The sequence below is a fragment of the Oncorhynchus kisutch genome, linkage group LG8, assembly GCF_002021735.2.
Source record: "Oncorhynchus kisutch isolate 150728-3 linkage group LG8, Okis_V2, whole genome shotgun sequence".
Classification (NCBI taxonomy): domain Eukaryota; kingdom Metazoa; phylum Chordata; class Actinopteri; order Salmoniformes; family Salmonidae; genus Oncorhynchus; species Oncorhynchus kisutch.
In genome coordinates, this window is record NC_034181.2 from 16280585 (window position 1) to 16302584 (window position 22000).

General features: G+C 42.6%; 1 protein-coding gene across 2 annotated transcripts in view; it reads left to right on the forward strand.

Moving 5' to 3' along the window:
* The window catches only part of LOC109895159 (ephrin-A5b-like), a 178761-nt gene that overhangs the window by 118728 nt on the left and 38033 nt on the right, over positions 1 to 22000 (forward strand). For both annotated transcript variants that reach the window (XM_020488819.2, XM_020488820.2), the window contains exon 2: positions 18910 to 19202. In XM_020488819.2, the coding sequence (XP_020344408.1) occupies positions 18910 to 19202 (293 nt within the window). The remainder of the gene's footprint in view (positions 1 to 18909; positions 19203 to 22000) is intronic.

Below are 22000 nucleotides of genomic sequence, written 5' to 3' on the forward strand. Positions count from 1 at the left end.
TCACCCTTCTCATCATTCAGTTAGGCCTAATTTAAATTGAATTGTGAATTAAGGTGCACGTTTATCGTCCATTCATCCATTTGTCATTCCTTCAGTGAGGAGAGAGAGACCCATTAGCGCCTGACTGGGTACCAATGTCCTACAGCACATTGTCTTGGCAGGTTAAGTTAGGAATATGTGTGAAACATTTAAAAAGGCTCTAAATACTTTTCTGTTTTAGATTTCAAAATTCTAACAAATGAGCAGGGTAAAATACAAACACTTAGGAAGAGTCAGAAGGAGCAGGACATTGCTTTTTGGGGGGAAAATCAAACGTCTGTGGCAATTGGGCTATGGTGGTTCTTGTGTTAAACTCCCAATGCCACCCTCAACCCTTCTCTGTCCAGCTCTACATCTGTCTTTCATCAGGTTCTCTCTCTCTCTCTCTCTCTCTCTCTCTCTCTCACACGGTGCTCTCATAATCAGTTGCGTACCGCAAGGTCTGAGCAGTTGTATAGCTAATTTCCTGCAATTCTACACATTGCCTTGGAGCAGAGAGAAAAAATGTGCAGTTTTAAAGCGAATCTCATGCTATTCTACACATATTGCCATGGGGCAAAGAGAGGAAGCTGAACCCCCAGGGTGCCCCAACCTCCCTAAAATATAAATATAGTTTTATAGATTTTGGAGAGACCATGGGTCCCCCCTGGGTTTGTGGTACGCCAATGCTCACCATACTACCTATATGCATTTACTCACTGTGCCTCTCTCAGGAAGGAGTACAAACATACGGACACACACACAGTAAGAGGATACATCCTGGGAGCAGACACTGGTGCATTTCCAGACGGTGCTGCCGTGTCTATAGAAACCAGTGCTACAGTTACCAACCACTTCCATCATCTTTAAATCACCATCTGCTTTTTACAAACACTGCTCTTGAACACTCAACAGATGCCAGGGAAGTTAGCTCTGCCTGTAGTTGTGTCTTTGTGCCAAGCTAATCTGTGGCATAGTAGTGGATTTGAAGTTTTTGTTGATTTGTCATGTTGGGTGACAGTCTTATACTCTGAGTGTGCAAAACAATAGGAACAACTGCTCGGTCCATGACATGACCAGGTTAATCCAGGTGAAAGCTATGATCTGTTATTGATGTCACTTGTTAAATCCACTTCAATCAGTGTAGATGAAGGGGAGGAGACAGGTTAAAGAAGGAATTTTAAGACTTGAGACAATTTTCGACATGGATTTTGTATGTATGCCATTCAGAGGGTGATTTCAGCTGTGAGATCGGGGCACCACCAGTACAGAGCTTGCTCAGGAATGGCAGTAGGCAGGTGTGGAATGGCAGCGCACAATGAGGCAAAGACTTTTGGAGGATGGCCTGGTGTCAAGAAGGGCAGCAAAGAAGACACTTCTCTCCAGGAAAAACATCAGGGACAGACTGATATTCTGCAAAAGGTACATGGATTGGACTGCTGAGGACTGGGGTAAAGTCATTTTCTATGATGAATCCCCTTTCCGATTGTTTGGGGCATCCGGGAAAAAAGCTTGTCCGGAGAAGACAAGGTGAGCGCTACCATCAGTCCTGTGTCATGCCAACAGTAAAGCATCCTGAGACCATTAGTTTGTGGGGTTGCTTCTCAGCCAAGGGAGTAGGCTCACTCACAATTTTGCCTAAGAACACAGCCATGAATAAAGAATTGTATCAGCATATCCTCTGAGAGCAACTTCTCCCAACCATCCAGGAACAGTTTGGTGACGAACAATGCCTTTTCCAGCATGATGGAGCACCTTGCCATAAGGCAAAAGTGATAACTAAGTGGCTCGGGGAATAAAACATCAATATTTTGGGTCCATGGCCAGGAAACACCCCAGACCTTAATCCCATTGAGAACCTGTGGTCAAACCTCAAGAGGCGGGTGGACAAACAAAAACCCACAAATTCTGACTAACTCCAAGCATTGATTATGCAATAATGGGCTGCCATCAGTCAGGATGTGGCCCAGAATATAATTGACAGCATGCCAGGGTAGATTGCAGAGGTCTGGAAAAAGAAGGGTCAACACTGCAAATATTGACTCTTTGCATCAACTTCATGTAATTGTCAATAAAAGCCTTTGACACTTATGAAATGTTTGTAATTATACTTCAGTATTCCATAGTAACATCTGACAAAAATATCTAAAGACACTGAAGCAGCAAACGTTGTGGAAATTAATATTTGTGCCATTCTCAAAACTTTTGGCCACGACTGTACACTTGAAATAAAAATGAATTTCTGTCAAAATTAGAAACCTGTAATATCTGAAAATGTAGCTAGGCAGACTATCTTTCACGTATACGGCATGAATGGACGCCTCTCCCTGTCACGGATGCCATGGTTGCTCTTAGTTTGAAGATATAATCAGGAGACAGGTGTTTTCTCCATCTCCTAAGCTATCATAATCTAATTCCACTGATTTCAATTCTCGGTCCTCCAGCAAGTGGAGAGCAACACTTATGCACACAACATTTGGTAGGAGATGGGAGGTGCATAGGCTGGACACAGCCAGAGTATGTCAGCTTTAAATCAATGATATGGCCTCACCCATGAACACATAACTGACACACATTTGTTTTGGCTCTCTCTTCAAGTGTTATAGGCAGTAGCCTATAACAAAAGCCTGCACACACACACACACACACAGTGCGGTGTGGTTTGTGAACTGTGAAAGGGGTTAGGTTTTATGAAAGTGGTGACATTATAACATCCTGACACAGCTCCGTGGCAAACAGCTCTGAAGGTCAGTGTGTGTCTGTGTGTGTTCTGTAGTTGTCTCTGCTCTGTCTTTCCCTCTTTTCTCTTTTTATCCACTCCAACACATTCTCTCTCCGCCTGTATCTCTACCTCCTGCCCTCTGACTCTCTCAGCATCACCTCAATACCTCATTCTGTTCCTCTTTAGAGGAAGCCAGTGAGAGCCAGAGAACAAGCTAAGTGAGAGAGAGAACGAGCTGAGAGCGAGAGAACTAGCTGAGAGAGAGAGAATGAGCTGAGAGAGAGAAAACGAGCTGAGAGAGAGAGAATGAGCTGAGAGAGAGAATCCGAGCTGAGAGTGAGAGAGAACGAGCTGAGAAAGAAGGAGAGAGAACAAGCTGAGAGAGAAAACGAGCTGAGAGCGAGAGAATGAGCTGAGAGAGCGAGAGAATGAGCTGAGAGAGAGAGAGAGAGAATGAGCTGAGAGAGAGAGAGAGAGAATGAGCTGAGAGAGAGAAAACGAGCTGAGAGAGAGGGAATGAGCTGAGAGAGAGGGAATGAGCTGAGAGAGAGGGAATGAGCTGAGAGAGAGGGAATGAGCTGAGAGAGAGGGAATGAGCTGAGAGAGAGGGAATGAGCTGAGAGAGAGGGAATGAGCTGAGAGAGAGATGAGAGAGAGAGAGAGAGAGGGAATGAGCTGAGAGAGAGGGAATGAGCTGAGAGAGAGAGAGGGAGGGAGAGAGAGAGAGAGAGAGAGAGAGAGAGAGAGAGAGAGAGAGAGAGAGAGAGAGAGAGAGAGAGAGAGAGAGAGAGAGAGAGAGAGAGAGAGAGAGAGAGAGAGAGAGAGAGAGAGAGAGAGAGAGAGAGAGAGAGAGAGAGAGAGAGAGAGAGAGAGAGAGAGAGAGAGAGAGAGAGAGAGAGAGAGAGAGAGAGAGAGAGAGAGAGAGAGAGAGAGAGAGAGAGAGAGAGAGAGAGAGAGAGAGAGAGAGAGAGAACAAGCTGAGAGGCAGCTTCCTGAAGGTGTGTTCCTGTGTGTAAGATGGACTCTCAGAGCAGGTGGGCTACAGGTGTAGCTGGAAAGACAAAGGGAGAGAGGGGGGGTGAGGAACTGATGACATTACATTATAACAGTATGTGTCAGCAACCAGACCTGTGTAGGTAACTGATGACATTACATTATAACAGTATGTGTCAGCAACCAGACCTGTGTAGGTAACTGATGACATTACATTATAACAGTATGTGTCAGCAACCAGACCTGTGTAGGTATAATTTGAATGAGAACAGTCCTCTTTATAAAGCCTCTCACAGTTTCAAGTCAGAATAAGAGGTTCCATATTTCTCAAATGTCAAATTTCGAAGTTGTTCCAAATGTCAAATTTCAAAGTTTTAAAGGTTAAGTTTAGGCATTAACTATGAATGTTTAAGGTTAGGGTTAAGTTTAGGCATTATCTCTGAATTCGTAAGGTTAGGCATTCATTCAGAATGGTTAAGGTAAGGGTTAACGTTTGTGATATGCTTTAAAAACAACAACTTTTTATCGCTGGATCCAAACATGAAACCTTTTTAACCCGAGGCAGATGTTAACGTCCACTCTAGCACTCACTGTTGCCCCTAGTGGCCTTTTCCACGTCATCTCCTGTCGTTCTCAGACATGGATGGACGTCAAATACTGACGCGTAACACGGTTGACCTGCCAATCATAAACACTGCATTCATCTCTCTATCATACCTGACTTTGAGTTGTTCAGGTCTTATTTGAAAATATTTTTCCACATTCAGATATTCTTAGAACATTTGAATCAAGGTATTTCTACAAGAATCGCACACTTTCCAAGAAGTTTATGAAACAGTAGATGTGTGATTATTAGGAAACAGAACTAGTATGGAACCCGCAGTGATTTGCTACTTCCCAGTGTTTAGATACAAGGACAAACCTGGAAAGGTTTGTCCTTTTCACCACTCATCTAAAACTCAAGACACATCTGGCCACACAGTTAGTTGAATGTTACTGATAGTTCGTAGAGCGTCTACAGATGGACCATGTACGGACTATCTAAATAAATTGTTACCACACATCTATCTCAGCTAGAAACATGTTTGAACTAGTTACATAAGTAAACTAACTGAGGTTGAAACGCTTTATAGTTGATGATGCCTTAAATTGGTCATTCCCACTTCAGTTCTGGTGAAACAGTGTCAACAGTGATCGAGAGACCAGGATGAGTTTACAATGACACATACTCAAATATATACAGACATACATACAAAGTACACACATACACACAGGGGCTTGAGCTCCCTTAATTGTTGGAAGCTGTTGGTTGGGCTCTCTGTTTTTCTCCTGCAAATAGCCTGGACCTTTCATACTACTGTATGTGTGTGTGTCCTGGGACATCCTTAAGATTACGCTGACTCTCCTCCTCCATGTGTGATATGGGCAAATCGATATGCAACAGAAGTCTAATACCTTAATCCACAATGCTCTCACCGGTCAAAAAGCCTCCACCAGATTATAAAGCAGAAGACAATCTCTCTCTTTCTCTCTTTCTCTCTCTTTCTCTCTCTCTCTCTCTCTTCTCTCTCTCTCTCTCTCTCTCTCTCTCTCTCTCTCTCTCTCTCTCTCTCTCTCTCTCTCTCTCTTTCTCTCTCTCTCTTTCTCTCTCTCTCTCTCTCTCTCTCTCTCTCTCTTCTCTAAAATAACACTAAAATAACACATCGTAGATCTGAATGAATGAAATATTCTTATTAAATACTTTTTTCTTTACATAGTTGAATGTGCTGACAACAAAATCACACAAATTATCAATGGAAATCAAATGTATCAACCCATGGAGGTCTGGATTTGGAGTCACACTCAAAATTAAAGTGGAAAACCACACTACAGGCTGATCCAACTTTGATGTAATGTCCTTAAAACAAGTCAAAATGAGGCTCAGTAGTGTGTGTGGCCTCCACGTGCCTGTATGACCTCCCTACAATGCCTAGGCATGCTCTTGATGAGGTGGTAGATGGTCTCCTGAGGGATCTCCTCCCAGACCTGGACTAAAGCATCCGCCAACTCCTGGACAGACTGTGGTGCAACGTGGCGTTGGTGGATGGAGCGAGACATGATGTCCCAGATGTGCTCAATTGGATTCAGGTCTGGGGAACGGGCGGGCCAGTCCATAGCATCAATGCCTTCCTCTTGCAGGAACTGCTGACACACTCCAGCCACATGAGGTCTAGCATTGTCTTGCATTAGGAGGAACCCAGGGCCAACCGCACCAGCATATGGTCTCACAAGGGGTCTGAGGATCTCATCTCGGTACCTAATGGCAGTCAGGCGAGCACATGGAGGGCTGTGCGGCCCCCCCAAAGAAATGCCACCCCACACCATGACTGACCCACCGCCAAGCCTGTCATCCTGGAGGATGTTGCAGGCAGCAGAACGTTCTCCACGGCGTCTCCAGACTCTGTCACGTCTGTCATGTGCTCAGTGTGAACCTGCTTTCATCTGTGAAGAGCACAGGGCGCCAGTGGCAAATTTGCCAATCTTGGTGTTCTCTGGCAAATGCCAAACGTCCTGCACGGTGTTGGGCTGTAAGCACAACCCCCACCTGTGGACGTCTGGCCCTCATACCACCCTCATGGAGTCTGTTTCTGACCATTTGAGCAGACACATGCACATTTGTGGCCTGCTGGAGGTCATTTTGCAGGGCTCTGGCAGTGCTCCTCCTTGCGTAAAGGCAGAGGTAGCGGTCCTGCTGCTGGGTTGTTGCCCTCCTCCTCCATGTCTCCTGATGTACTGGCCTGTCTCCTGGTAGCGCCTCCATGCTCTGGACACTACGCTGACAGACACAGCAAACCTTCTTGCCACAGCTCACATTGATGTGCCATCCTGGATGAGCTGCACTACCTTAGCCACTTGTGTGGGTTGTAGACTCCGTCTCATGCTACCACTAGAGTGAAAGCACCGCCAGCATAGGAACTGAGAAGTGGTCTGTGGTCCCCACCTGCAGAACCACTCCTTTATTGGGGGTGTCTTGCTAATTGCCTATATTTTCCACTTTTGCACAACAGCATGTGAAATTTATTGTCAATCAGTGTTGCTTCCTAAGTGGACAGTTTGATTTCACAGATGTGTGATTGTCTTGGAGTTACATTGTGTTGTTTACGTGTTCATTCTGATCTTTCTTTCTTTTTCATTTTTGTGATCTGCGTGTACTGTTTGCATTGTTACGTATTATGTATTGATATGTATTACTGCAATGGTGGAGCTAGAAACAGAAGCATTTCACTGCACCTGCGATAACATCTGCAAAATATGTGTATGCGACCATTTGATATCTGTCCCTCTCTGTTGCTCTCTCTACACAGTATATATCTCTGTCCTTCTCTCTATATCCCCATATATCTTTCTCTCTCCCCCATCCTCTCTCTCTACATCCCCTCATCTTTGAGTAGAGCAAAATAAAGCCGAGAGATGACGTTTTTGTCGTTAAACTGTTTGTTATTCTAAAACATACATGTTCCCATCCCCAACGATACATGTCAATCAACACCAGCTGGAGATAAAACTGGGCATACACACACTGTTGACTTAGATGATGAGCTTTATATAGGGAAATACTACATCTTAAAACTTCCTTCAGTACTTCCTTCATCAATATATATATACCCTAACAGCACATCCCCTTTGTAGAAGTGACAGCTGCCAAGTCCCAGACCTAAACCCCCTAAATGAAGGAGAGGGAGAAGTGAGAGGGAAAAGTGAGAGGGAGAAGTGAGAGAGAGAGAGAGAGCGAGAGAGAGAGAGAGAGAATCCATTAGCAGCCTTTCTTGCTATTCTCTGACGTCCAGTATATTATACAAGCCTGCACACCTGCTGTGATCCAGGAGTACCGTCTAGAAATGAGAAACACATGTCCTCAGTAAAACTCAGTGTGTGTGTGTGTGCGCAAACGACCCCAGCAAAGGTAATATGGTAACCCTATGTGTCTAATTCTACCCTCTCCCTGTCAATCAGTAGGCCACTTAAACAGCAGAGAATGTAGCTGGCTCTCACATCATAAATGGCCCTGTCACATTCTCCAGTGACTGTCAGAGCAGCGCTGGGGAAAGTTTCCAAAGCATTGTGGGAATGTTTCACCGGCTCTGCCTTGTGTTGTACACTTGTTTCTCTCGTCTATATCGAGGGATGGAGGGAGGAAATTAAGTCATCCTCTACGCTCTTTGAAAAAAGGGTTGCTGAAGGGTTGTTCAGTTGTCCCCATAGGAGAACCCTTTTTGGTTATAGGTATAACCCTTTTGGGTTGCATGTTGAACCCCTAACCAAAAAGGGTTATGCAAATTGCTTACTATGAGGACAGCCGTGGAACCCTTTTAGGTTCTAGATAACACCTTTTTTTTCATCCCTATCAGTCACATCCAAATCCATGTGGGCTTCATGGTTAATTCTATTTAAGGGAAATAATTCTGCCAATGCATTTGACAGTGAAACAGCTTATTTGTTTTTCCTCTTAACACTACACCTCCTTTTCCCCTCTCTTTCATTCTACCTACAAAACCAACTCTCCCGCCAGAATTATCCAACTGCTCTAACTCCTGTTGCCTAGTGTGTGTGCTGTAGCCGGGGTCAGAGGAAGTTCAGCTGCCCTCCCAACAAACACACACACACACACACATACACACACACACACACACACACACACACACACACACACACACACACACACACACACACACACACACACACACACACACACACACACACACACACACACACACACACACACACACACACACACACAGGGGCTGAAACAAATTAATCTGTCAGCTCTGTGTACCCGCCAGTGGCTGGAACACTTATCTGGGGCTATGAGCCGCTGTGTTTGTGTGTGTGTATAATATGCATGTGTACCTATACATGTACAAGTGTGTTTATGTTTTTGTGTATATTTGAGTGGCCTTTGAATATCCTTGACATGCATACGGTAATCTGCATTGATAAATGCTACATTTTCAGGAAGCAAAGTTTGGGAGTACTGTGTGAGTCTGTCGGTATAATACAATATAACTATGAATAAAAAAGAGAGAGAGAGGGAGGGATGAATAAAGGAGGTGTGAAGAAGGGAAAGAGGGGGGGATAGAGAAGGAGGTGAGAGGGAGGAAGAGAGGAGGAGGGAGGGAGGCATGGGGCTGGTGGGGGAGAAGGATGTAATGAAAAGCTATTCTCCCTTTTCATTACACAGGTGGGATAGGCTCTCTCGTTCTCTCTCTCACATTCTCTCTGGCCCTTCCATTGTATGATTTCACTTTCAATAAATATATCTTCCTTTTATCTTAAAGTGGTTGGTTTGAATCTCTCACTTTTTCGCACTCCTACCCTCTCTCTTTCTCTCCTTCTCTCCTTCCTTACTCTCTCTCTCTCCCACATTCCCACTCTCTTTTTCTCCCTCCTTCCCTCTCTCTTTCTCCCTCCTTCCCTCTCTCTTTCTCCCACTCCTTCCCTCTCTCTTTCTCCCACTCCTTCCCTCTCTTTTTCTCCCTCCTTCCCTCTCTTTCTCCCACTCCTTCCCTCTCTCTTTCTCCCACTCCTTCCCTCTCTCTTTCTCCCACTCCTTCCCCCTCTCTTTCTCCCACTCCTTCCCTCTCTCTTTCTCCCTCTCCTTCCCTCTCTCTTTCTCCCACTCCTTCCCTCTCTCTTTCTCCCACTCCTTCCCTCTCGCTTTTTCTCATTCCTTCCCTCTCTTTTTGTCGTCCTCGCTCTATCTATCCAGCGGCTGGAGCTGAGCTCTTGAGCAGAGGCTGATGGGAGTTCATTTGGGTGAGGTGTGTGTGTGTCAATGGACTGTGTAATTGAAATGGAAATAAGCCAATCAGGGACTGGTGTCACGGTACCTTACCCTGCATGCACCTTACTGTTTCAGCTCTCCCAACTCTGAGAGTGTTTGTAGGAAGTGGCTAGGATGGTTTTCGGCCCTGCCGAGGGGGATTTTTAATCAGCTGGTAATAAAATGTCTAAACACCACACACACACACACACACACACACACACACACACACACACACACACACACACACACACACACACACACACACACACACACACACAAAGCCAGGGTGATTACGAGCGCATTTCCTCCCCAGCACTGTGTGGTTATCTGGATCTCTCTGGTAACAGCTGTAGCATAACAAATACATGTCATTATATTGGTTTGACAATTAGCCTGTCATCCACAGCTGGTTTAATTACCCTGCTAAATGATCAGGGCATCAAGGACTGGTCAGGTTTTCTACTTTACCAGTGGAATGTGTGTGTGTGTGGTTGGATAAAAGTGGTAGGATTGACTTTCTCTCGATCTCTCACTCCTACCTGTGTGTGTGTGTGTGTGTGTGTGTGTGTGTGTGTGTCACTCAACAGGGAGGTATTTTTCTTGGAGTGTGTCTCTCTTCTACTGCCGGATCAATTTGGTAGAGAAGATGTCAAAGTCACACACACACACACACACACACGCAGGTAGGAGTGAGAGATCGAGAGAGAGTCAATCCAACCACTTTAAGATAAAAGGAAGATATATTTATTGAAAGTGAAATCATACAGTGGAATGGCCAGAGAGAATGTGAGAGAGAGAACGAGAGAGCCTATCCCACCTGTGTAATGAAAAGGGAGAATAGCTTTTCATTACATCCTTCTCCTCCACCAGCCCCATGCTTCCCTCTGTCCCTCCCACTTCCTTTATTCATCCCTCCCTCCTTTTTTTTGATTACATGTCCATTCTGTAGTGTTCAATGGTTTCATTTTGATGGTGAATTCCAGCATTGTTTTAAAAAATGCATGGTCAGTCGTGTCTGGTATTGATAAACAAAGACCATAAAAAACATGAACAATCTTTTTGTTCTACCTGTAACCTTTTATGTGGCAGATTTGGACAATGATAAACGCCTACATTTTAACGGTATAACTCTACAGTGATGTCAGAGCTCTGGCTCTGCGCTTCACAGTGCTGTATGGGTTTTGACTGACAGACGTTCTGAACTTGAGCACCTCGCACAAAAAATAAGTTGTCCCCATCCCTCCTTCTGATTGGGCAACTTTTGCAAATGAGCGAGGGAAATCCTGTAAATTAAGAAGACTCAATGTATTTTGAAAAATGAGATGTTGAGGATTATCATAAATACCGCTTTGATGTCATACAAACAAGCCAAATGTGCGCTTCACATTTCCATGTCATGTACAGAACTTTTATGATCGCTGTGTTAGATGTAGAATTACCAGATGACATGGTGTTATACCCTGGGCTGTTCTGAACAGAATGAGTCTGTTAGATGTACAGTTACCAGGTGACATGGTGTTATACCCTGGGTTGTTCTGAACAGAATGAGCATGTTAGATGCACAGTTACCAGATGACATGGTGTTATACCCTGGGTTGTTCTGAACAGAATGAGCATGTTAGATGTAGAATTACCAGATGACATGGTGTTATACCCTGGGTTGTTCTGAACAGAATGAGCATGTTAGATGTACAATTACCAGATGACATGGTGTTATACCCTGGGTTGTTCTGAACAGAATGAGCATGTTAGATGTACAATTACCAGATGACATGGTGTCATACCCTGGGTTGTTCTGAACAGAATGAGCATGTTAGATGTACAATTACCAGATGACATGGTGTCATACCCTGGGTTGTTCTGAACAGAATGAGCCTGTTAGATGTACAGTTACCAGATGACATGGTGTTATACCCTGGGTTGTGCTTGTCCATTGTTTATCAAATTAGCCGCTGCACACACATCTGAATGGACTCATGACTCCTTTCGATGCGCACCCAAATGATGACATGTTTCCCTGAATTGCATTGTGAAAGCCTAACACTGTAATGTCATATTTTATAACTTAGCTAGTCATGTTGGCAATAGAACGGGATTTTCAAACAACAACAGTAATTGTGTGAAGATGTGGATGCAGCGTCGTGTTGCAAACAAAACAACTACAAGTTTGCTTGTTCCACTTCCTCAACGTAGAGCTAGGAGAGCTCAAAAAAGCACCTTATAGTTGAAGACTCTTGATTGTGGCCACTTGGAGATACCAGTTAGTCCTCTCAGTCAGACCCTTGTCACTTGTTTTGTCTTATAATGCACCTACCCCACATTTTCCAGGTATATTATTATCATCTACTGAATGCATCCAGAGTGTTTTCAGATGCATTTCGGTATCAACCAAGGCGGTGAAAATTACAGTAAAGGTAAAATACACATAAAATCAAGAGTGTAATGTTTGGATTCAGTCTTGTGCCAGGTAAACCGTTGTGTTTTCACCTTGTTCTAATCATTTTCACATCATCTCAAAACTGTTCCCTTTCAATTGCCACCATGGTTGTGAATATGCTTTTTATATTTCTTCTGTAAGAAACATTTCAATTTAGCCATATTCATGCAGGCCAATTCCCACGGGTGTAAAGGGTTAATCAGACCTTTAGAGAAGATATTTGATGTTTTACTCCCTGGTACACATCGGTACAACAATCTGTCTCTGAGATGTTGAACTAGTAGGCTTTGTGTAGATTGACTTTGGCTGAGGACATAAGCCCACACCTGCCTGGCTTTGTAATGTGTGGCACTATCAGCACATTTAGCCTTCCCCAAACCATAGCCCCAACCAATCGGAATTAATATCTGAACTCAACCCTTTGAGTTGTTTCTGTTTTAACCCTGTAACCACGTGGAATTAACCCTGTAACCACGTGGAATTAACCTTGTAACCACGTGGAATTAACCCTGTAACCATGTGGAATTAACCCTGTAACCACGTGGAATTAACCCTGTAACCACGTGGAATTAACCCTGTAACCACGTGGAATTAACCCTGTAACCACATGAAATTAACCCTGTAACCACATGGAATTAACCGTGTAACCACGCAGAATTAACCCTGTAACCACGCGGAATTAACTCTGTAACCACGTGGAATTAACAGTGTAACCACGCGGAATTAACCGTGTAACCACATGGAATTAACCCTGTAACCACGCGGAATTAACCCTGTAACCATGTGGAATTAATATGTCAAAAATAGATGTTCATCCATAATAAAGTTGAATTTTAAAGGGAAACTATGAGATCCACCAACCCACGCACACATGCACAAACGCACACACACAGACACACACATACGCACGCACGCACACACACACACTCACACACACAGGAAGTAGTCTGGGGGTGAAGGAAAACCATAATGTGTACACACAAAGAAACCCATTTACACACACGTACACACAAAGAAACCCATGTACACACACACACACACACACACACACACACACACACAGGAAGTCGTCTGGGAGTGAAGGGCAACCATAATGTGTACACACACACACACACCCACACACACACACACACAGGAAGTAGTCTGGGGGTGAAGGGAAACCATAATGTGTACACACAAACAAACCGATGTACACACACAGCAGAGAGGCTGAGCAGCGGAAATGTGCGTTGTGAGAGGATGTGATTATTAAGTCAGTGACATTTAAGCCAGAGGAGATGTATTACTCTGCCTGTGGGTTGCAATGACATGTTTTAAATGAGATGTTACACATGAGATGCTGCCGGAAAGGTAAACAGTTTCACTCAGCTATTTATTCTGAATGAGTAAACACAGGAAAGCAGCATTAGACGCTAGCGTAAACATCACACAACCGTACACACACACATGTTACATACCACACACACACACACCGAACAGATGGTGTCAGTCACAGAGCCTTCAAGCTAGCCCACTCTCCAATATTAACATTGTGTTAGTGAAGGCTTACAAATAGAACGCCATACTCCACAAAGAGAGATGGACAATCAAAGGCAATTCTCGCCCCCTCCCTGTCCACAAACAACTGGGGAGGAATGAAGTGTGTGTGTGTGTATTGTGTGTGTGTATTGTGTGTGTGTGTGTGTGTGTGTGTGTGTGCGTGTGCATGTGTGTGTATTGTCCCCATCAGAGTGTGATTAATAATGCGCCCAGACCACCTTTATCATCGTAACATCAAAGGCAGTCTGCTTTCCTTGGCTGCAGAGCCAACTCTGTCAGAGTGAGGTGAGAATGAGGGAGGGAGGGAGGGAGGGAGGGAGGGGAGAAGGAGAGAGAGGGAGGGAGGAGAGATCGGAGGGAGGAGAGAGGGAGAGAGGTAAAGTTAAAAAAGAAGAGAGACAAGGGGAAAGAGAGAGAGAGAGTATGTGTGGGGGGGAGAAGAGAAATTGGAAAAAGGAGAGATGAGGAGTAGAGGATGAAGTGTAGACGGGAGGAAGGGCAGTGTGCTAAGTGCTGTCTAAGTTCCATGTACAAGGCAGAGAGGTTTTCAATTAAAAATGGACCTCTTCTCAGGTCCAGACATAGCAAAGGTTAGGTAGAGAATGAAAGTCTCTTTTCAGGGTTGAGTTAGGGTCAGCAACCTGAAGTTAGAGTCCGCTTTCCCCAGATCCACCCCTCAGCCAACTGCTCTAACGACATTCACACTAATTCCTCTGAGGCATGGTCAGACAGTTGTTAGTAGACAAATCAAAGAGGAATTCGGACCTGAGCCACTGTATGTGTGGGCAAGCTTGTGTGTGTGTGTGTGCGTGTGTAGTTGTATGTGCATGTGCGTGTGTCCAGGGTTGGGGATTAACGGATTACAAACTGTAATCTGTTATGTTACCAAATAAGAAATTGTAATCAGATTACAGATACTTTTGAAAAACTAGACGATAACTTCTTGGATTACTTTGAAATTCAGAAAGATTGTTTTCGAAAAAATACTTAATGACACTGTTTTCTCAATGACATTGAATTCAGCATTGAAAAAAGGTGCTAGTTTAAATTTGTTCTGCCTGAGTGAGGCTGACCACATCAGAGACCACTATGATGACACACAAATGTGTTTGATGGATCGTGGGAAAAAAGCAGGAATAGGCTTTTGTAGCCTACAGTCCAGCGCCTGTTTTCCAGTGATATAACTGCTGTCGGCATCAAAGATTATATGACCAACTGGAGTAAACGCTTGGAGGTAAGGAAGACAGGGGCATTGTAGTCTATGGGCCTATTATTGATATCTGAATAGCAATGATATGCATCACACTGCTGCTCTCTCAAATATATGGTTGTGGATGACTGATCACAAATGTATAGGTGTACAGTGCCTTGCGAAAGTATTCGGCCCCCTTGAACTTTGCGACCTTTTGCCACATTTCAGGCTTCAAACATGAAGATATAAAACTGTATTTTTTTGTGAAGAATCAACAACAAGTGGGACACAATCATGAAGTGGAACAACATTTATTGGATATTTCAAACTTTTTTAACAAATCAAAAACTGAAAAATTGGGCGTGCAAAATTATTCAGCCCCCTTAAGTTAATACTTTGTAGCACCACCTTTTGCTGCGATTACAGCTGTAAGTCGCTTGGGGTATGTCTCTATCAGTTTTGCACATCGAGAGACTGAAAATTTTTCCCATTCCTCCTTGCAAAACAGCTCGAGCTCAGTGAGGTTGGATGGAGAGCATTTGTGAACAGCAGTTTTCAGTTCTTTCCACAGATTCTTGATTGGATTTAGGTCTGGACTTTGACTTGGCCATTCTAACACCTGGATATGTTTATTTTTGAACCATTCCATTGTAGATTTTGCTTTATGTTTTGGATCATTGTCTTGTTGGAAGACAAATCTCCGTCCCAGTCTCAGGTCTTTTGCAGACTCCATCAGGTTTTCTTCCAGAATGGTCCTGTATTTGGCTCCATCCATCTTCCCATCAATTTTAACCATCTTCCCTGTCCCTGCTGAAGAAAAGCAGGCCCAAACCATGATGCTGCCACCACCATGTTTGACAGTGGGGATGGTGTGTTCAGGGTGATGAGCTGTGTTGCTTTTACGCCAAACATAACGTTTTGCATTGTTGCCAAAAAGTTCAATTTTGGTTTCATCTGACCAGAGCACCTTCATCCACATGTTTGGTGTGTCTCCCAGGTGGCTTGTGGCAAACTTTAAACGACACTTTTTATGAATTTCTTTAAGAAATGGCTTTCTTCTTGCCACTCTTCCATAAAGGCCAGATTTGTGCAATATACGACTGATTGTTGTCCTATGGACAGAGTCTCCCACCTCGGCTGTAGATCTCTGCAGTTCATCCAGAGTGATCATGGGCCACTTGGCTGCATCTCTGATCAGTCTTCTCCTTGTATAAGCTGAAAGTTTAGAGGGACGGCCAGGTCTTGGTAGATTTGCAGTGGTCTGATACTCCTTCCATTTCAATATTATCGCTTGCACAGTGCTCCTTGGGATGTTTAAAGCTTGGGAAATCTTTTTGTATCCAAATCCGGCTTTAAACTTCTTCACAACAGTATCTCGGACCTGCCTGGTGTGTTCCTTGTTCTTCATGATGCTCTCTGCACTTTTAACGGACCTCTGAGACTATCACAGTGCAGGTGCATTTATACGGAGACTTGATTACACACAGGTGGATTGTATTTATCATCATTAGTCATTTAGGTCAACATTGGATCATTCAGAGATCCTCACTGAACTTCTGGAGAGAGTTTGCTGCACTGAAAGTAAAGGGGCTGAATAATTTTGCACGCCCAATTTTTCAGTTTTTGATTTGTTAAAAAAGTTTGAAATATCCAATAAATGTCGTTCCACTTCATGATTGTGTCCCACTTGTTGTTGATTCTTCACAAAAAAATACAGTTTTCTTTCTTTATGTTTGAAGCCTGAAATGTGGCAAAAGGTCGCAAAGTTCAAGGGGGCCGAATACTTTCGCAAGGCACTGTATTATACCCCAAAAATGATTGAATTTCAGAAGTGTAGGCTAAGCTGCCTATCAATCACTGTTTATGCGACCCGTGGACAGCCAGTGAAAAATGTGCTCTTGCAGCTGCATAGCGTGGATCCCAACCTGTGGATTAATAGTTTGAGGGAGTTCCTCCGCACATACACTCGAAAACATGTTTAATTTATGAAGACCATGAGTGGGCTTTGATTGCTCAATCTAATTCGTACCGATAAAAAAAACATTTCCAAAGGCCAAATGAACATATGCTTAAACTTGTACACTTTTGAAAGACTTCAACACCATATCGAGATATTTATTTTACCTTTATTTAACTAGACAAGTCAGTTAAGAACAAATTCTTATTTTCAATGACATCCTAGGAACAAATTCTTATTTTCAATGACAGCCTAGGAACAGTGCTGTAACTGCCTTGTTCAGGGGCAGAATGACAGATTTGTACCTTGTCAGCTTGGGGATTTGAACTTGCAACCTTTACCGTTACCAGCCCAACACTCTAACCACTAGGCTACCCCATATCAAATCTTATTTGAAATTAATTAAGTGTTCTAGTTCGTAATTCTATGGTATCACCAACAAAAAATTTAACAATAGGCCTATCCATAGTATGTATTATAGAAATCAATTCTTTCACATTAAGCAAATAGCACTTTTCGGTAGAATACGAAGCATGCCATTCCATTCGAGGAAAATTTATATTTCAACCATGTTTTGAAGCAATGAGCCCAATCAGCTCTCCATGACAACAACCCAAACAACATAGCAGACTAATATGTCCTTTGTTTTGGGGTTATATTGAGGTAAAACAAATAGACTAATATACATATATTATGTATTTCCATATATTTCCATATTTCCAAATGATTGTCCTATTCTTGATGTTCAAGGGGTATTTACCTAATTGGAAAGACTGGAAATGTGTCAGACGTTGTTTTTTAATGTACATATATAGCGCAATAATTAGTTATCTCTATTGGAAGTAGAAAGCAATGGGTCAGAAGCCTACATAACCCATAAAGTAAAATGCAAAATCCATTTATGGCCAACTATGTGAGCTCTAACATTGATTTATCTGGCAGGAGTTCAATTGGTAATATACATTTTTGTCTTCTTCCAATGCCACTTAAGCAACCACAAAGTAACTGAAAGTAATCAGATTACATTACTGAGTTTGTGGTAATCCAAAATGTATGTTACTGACAGGTAACTATTAACTGTAACATATTACATTTAGAAAGTAACCTACCCAACTCTGTGTGTGTCTGTTTGTGTCTGTGTATGTGTGTGCCTGTGCGTGTGTGTGTGTGTGTGTATGTTCAGATGAGGGAACTAGAACATCATGACCGTGTGTAGTATGTTGTGGATCAGTGGAGTTATTAACATGCCTCTATGCACATCCTTCTGGGGGAAAACACATGCTGTATTTTGGTATCGTTTGACATTTACAGCCTCAACTATCTCTCACCTCCCTGTGGACTCTGGAACCATCTGATGTCTGAACTCTTCTCTGAGTTTTCAAAATGCTAGAAGTAAATAAGGAAAAAGTACTTTTTCGCAGCGCTTTCTGGCATCCAAAAGAGATATATTTTGTCCAAGTTGGATTCTTTAGTGTGTGATACATTATGTTGTAGAGAAGTGGTGTGCATAAATTTCCTGGGATGGATTTATAGACAAACCTCCTCGTTTACTAAAGCCAAATGTTAAGAACGATTGCTTGCACATTTCTGAGGGATATCTGAAGAATGTTGAAAGATCCAACCTGCACTCATAAACATCTAAACAAATTAATCAACATACTGTATAACATTGAGAAAATGTTAACATAACTGTTGTGTGTGTGCGCACTCACACATACATATGTGTGTGAGTTTTATAATTGAGGATGTTTAAATTGTCTTCAGTGATCTTGTTGACATGAACTGAAGTGGACTTGGAGTGGGAGTGTACTCATCAAGTCACGCTGACTTCAATGTCCAGAACACTGTGTACTGGAGAAATGTGTTTAGGACCATGAATGTTACTTTTAAAGTACTACTAAATCAGGTTGTGCAGAGTAAAGTCACTTCCTTCTTGGCGGTGTTATGTAATGTACTGCTGTTGATAATTGATAAATAATTGTAAAGTTTTTGAGGCACTTTCAAACACTTTGTTTCTCTCCCTCCTTCCCTCTTTTTCTCTCCCTCCCTCCCTCCCTCCTTCCCTCTCCCTAAAACATTTTTTTTAAACGTAAAGCTTTTGAGGCACATTCAATGGTGTATGACTGTTATTGGGGAATAAATTCATTCTGACTAACTGCTGATTTTATCTTCCATTCCATCTGTAACTGAAGCCCTTCATCAGTCTTCCAAACACTAACGTTCTCTTCCTTGCCTTCTGTCCAATCAGGTTCCATCGTGGAGACTACCACATTGACGTGTGTATAAACGACTACCTGGATGTGTTCTGTCCCCACTATGAAGACATGGTGCCGGAGGAGCTGATGGAGCGCTACGTCCTCTACATGGTCAACTACGACGGCTACAGTACGTGTGACCACACAGCCAAGGGCTTTAAACGCTGGGAGTGTAACAGGCCTCACTCCCCCAATGGACCACTCAAGTTCTCCGAGAAGTTCCAGCTCTTCACCCCCTTCTCTCTGGGCTTCGAGTTCAGACCGGGCAGAGAGTACTACTACATCTGTGAGTATTAACGTATATCACCATATATTGTTATTGTATGTGAGAGTCATAGAGAGCACTGCTATGTGTTGAAGTCATGTGTGTTGAAGTCAGTCTGATGTCAGAGTGGATGGCAGATGCAGCCCTTAACGTGTTTAGAATTTTATGCAGTTGTATCAGAAGAACAACCATTTCACATCCAAGTTTGCATTGGAAGAATATGTGACTCGTTTCAGGAAACTAGGCATATGTCGTACGTCAATACTTCACAGGAGAGGCATTTGAACATTAATATATTTTTTTATAAAAAAATGCATGAACCTTCCCGCTAGCCATGATTGGCTGAGATAATGGATGGGCTGGACATTCCAAGAGATGAGTTCAGATTGGTCTGCCATGTAGCGCACTTCTGTCTATAACAATGGCTGCTCAGTATGTGTAGGTATCCATTCTTATTTTTTTAAGATATCACAAATAACTGCAAAAGTGTTGCTCTCCACTTTCTGAAGGACAGGTTTTTAAAGCCGTGGAATGCCCAGTGGAAGCAGAGTATGATAGCTAAGGAGATGGAGAAAATTCTGGCGTTTGATTGCAAATATGCGGAGGGAGTTAAAAAGAAAACACACAGAAGGCTGCTGTATAAAACACCTGTCTCCGGATTATATTTTCAAACTAAGGGCAACCATGGCATCCGTGGCATCCATGACAGAGAAGGATAAGTGTTCATCCATCTTCATCCAGGTAAGAGAGTCTAGCTAGCTACATTTTCAGATATTATACATTTCATGTTTTGTCAGAAAGTCATTTTCATTGCAAGTTAAAGTGTACTGTTAGCTAGGTAGCCAACGTTAGCTGGCTGGCTCGCTAGCTAATGTTATGTGTATGATCTGTGTAGTAATATAATTCGTATCTCAGAGCCATTGCCATTGATAGCTAGCTAGTTAACATTAGGCTATAACTATCATTGAATCTAGTTGGTTAGCTGCCTGCTGATTCATACAGGGTAGTAACGTTATGAGTTGGGATTATCATTAATTGTTTAGCGACATGTCTAAACAAGGTACTATTTCTCACTGCCGTTTACACCTTCTGTATCTTGAGAATGTGACAAATAAATGTTGCTTTTATTTCATCTAGTATTTGTTAACCAGATACGGTAATGTGAAGAACAACATGACCTGCACCAAAGTAAAACTAGGATAGAACGTTAGGCCGAAGAGACGATGTCCAAGTTCTAAAATTCTCAGTTAGAATGCCCTGCTTTTATTTCCTCACAATCACAACCGTAAGGTATTTTCCTCTAATTAGCTTGCCATTAACTTGTAAATAATGATCTTGTTGTGAGTTTATTTTCATGTAATAATGAATACAAATTAGCTCAAGTTAAGATGTTGTCAGCTATTTGATGTGGTCATTATTTGAATTCTGCAGCAGTCCCTGTAGCATACGATCAAACCGGTGTGATTAGAACGCTTATTTAGAACGGACAGTTTTCAATGACGCAACAATCAGCATTTGAGCTGGCCACACATGTTTTTTCAGAAACATTTTGCACGAACACAGTCCTTAAAAAGTAATGGCCAGAATGTGAGCAGTTTATTTTTTGATGACATTCACAAAAGTATCTACAGCATAACACAATCATCCAAACTGAAAAAATGTAGGCTGCATTTGTCCTAGTGCTAACTGAGGAAATATTGACGTAACACAGCGGTCATATTTTTATAACTCTCGGCTGACATAAACTACAATATGAATTAGCTAATAGCAATTTCTATTATAATTAATCACATCACGGGTGAGCTCACCATTGGTCGAAATAATTGACTTTCTAGAAATCGAAAGTAATCCGACGATGGGTAGTCTCTGCATGCCGCCATTCTTTTTTTCTCACAGAAACCAAAGATAAGAAGACAAGATGAGTTTGGTCTGTTTATTGCATGCATGTTTAAGTGGGTGTGTCATCTACCATCATTCACATCCCACCAATCACTTCCAGAAGTTCTCAAAAAATGAATGAACCCTTACTCACCTCATATTGTTATAAAATCTTTGGTCCGACAGAGTATTATGTCACACTCAGAATGCATTGTATGTCAACAAACATGGCTCCACACATAGCTGGAATTAGCTTAGCACATCATAATTAGTACAACCTTCAAAAAAGTATTTTACACACATAATATATGCCTATTACAATCTATGCAATAATCGGAATGCATCATTTGTAAATAGTACTTGAAAACATGTGAATAAAACAGTAAATATATCAATAATTACCACATAAAACATTTTCTGATAGTTATTTATTGATGCAAGTGGCGCGAGCCGGCAGTCAATCACATAACCTCTCACTCCCACTCTGAGCCATTCAGTGTTGTTGTTTATGTATGTTTACGTATGTAGCTAGTGAGATAAGCTGTATCATTAGCAATGACTTTCAAAAGGACACCACTCACAAATGTGGAAATTCTGGAGATTATTTTAATTCTGACAATGAGTCTGAGTAATGAAATTCAGGAATCAGATTCTGACAGTGACAGTGAGGGGCTGCCCCCCAACCTTGTAGCCATTGAGAACCCTGAATCTGAGGACTCGTTATCCACTGACGAAGTCCCAGATCCCTTTGAAGATGCTGGTAGTGATGGAGGCAGACCGACAGTGGATGAAGTACAGGAATTCTGAGGTAGCTGGAAGGCCGCCAGCCATTTCACCCCTCCTGGCCCTGCTGTTTTCTTTGATGAGTCCCAGTCTGGAGTGCAATGCCCCTTTCCATTTCCATCTGAGTGCTTCAAGTTGTTTCTGACAGAAGAGTTGGT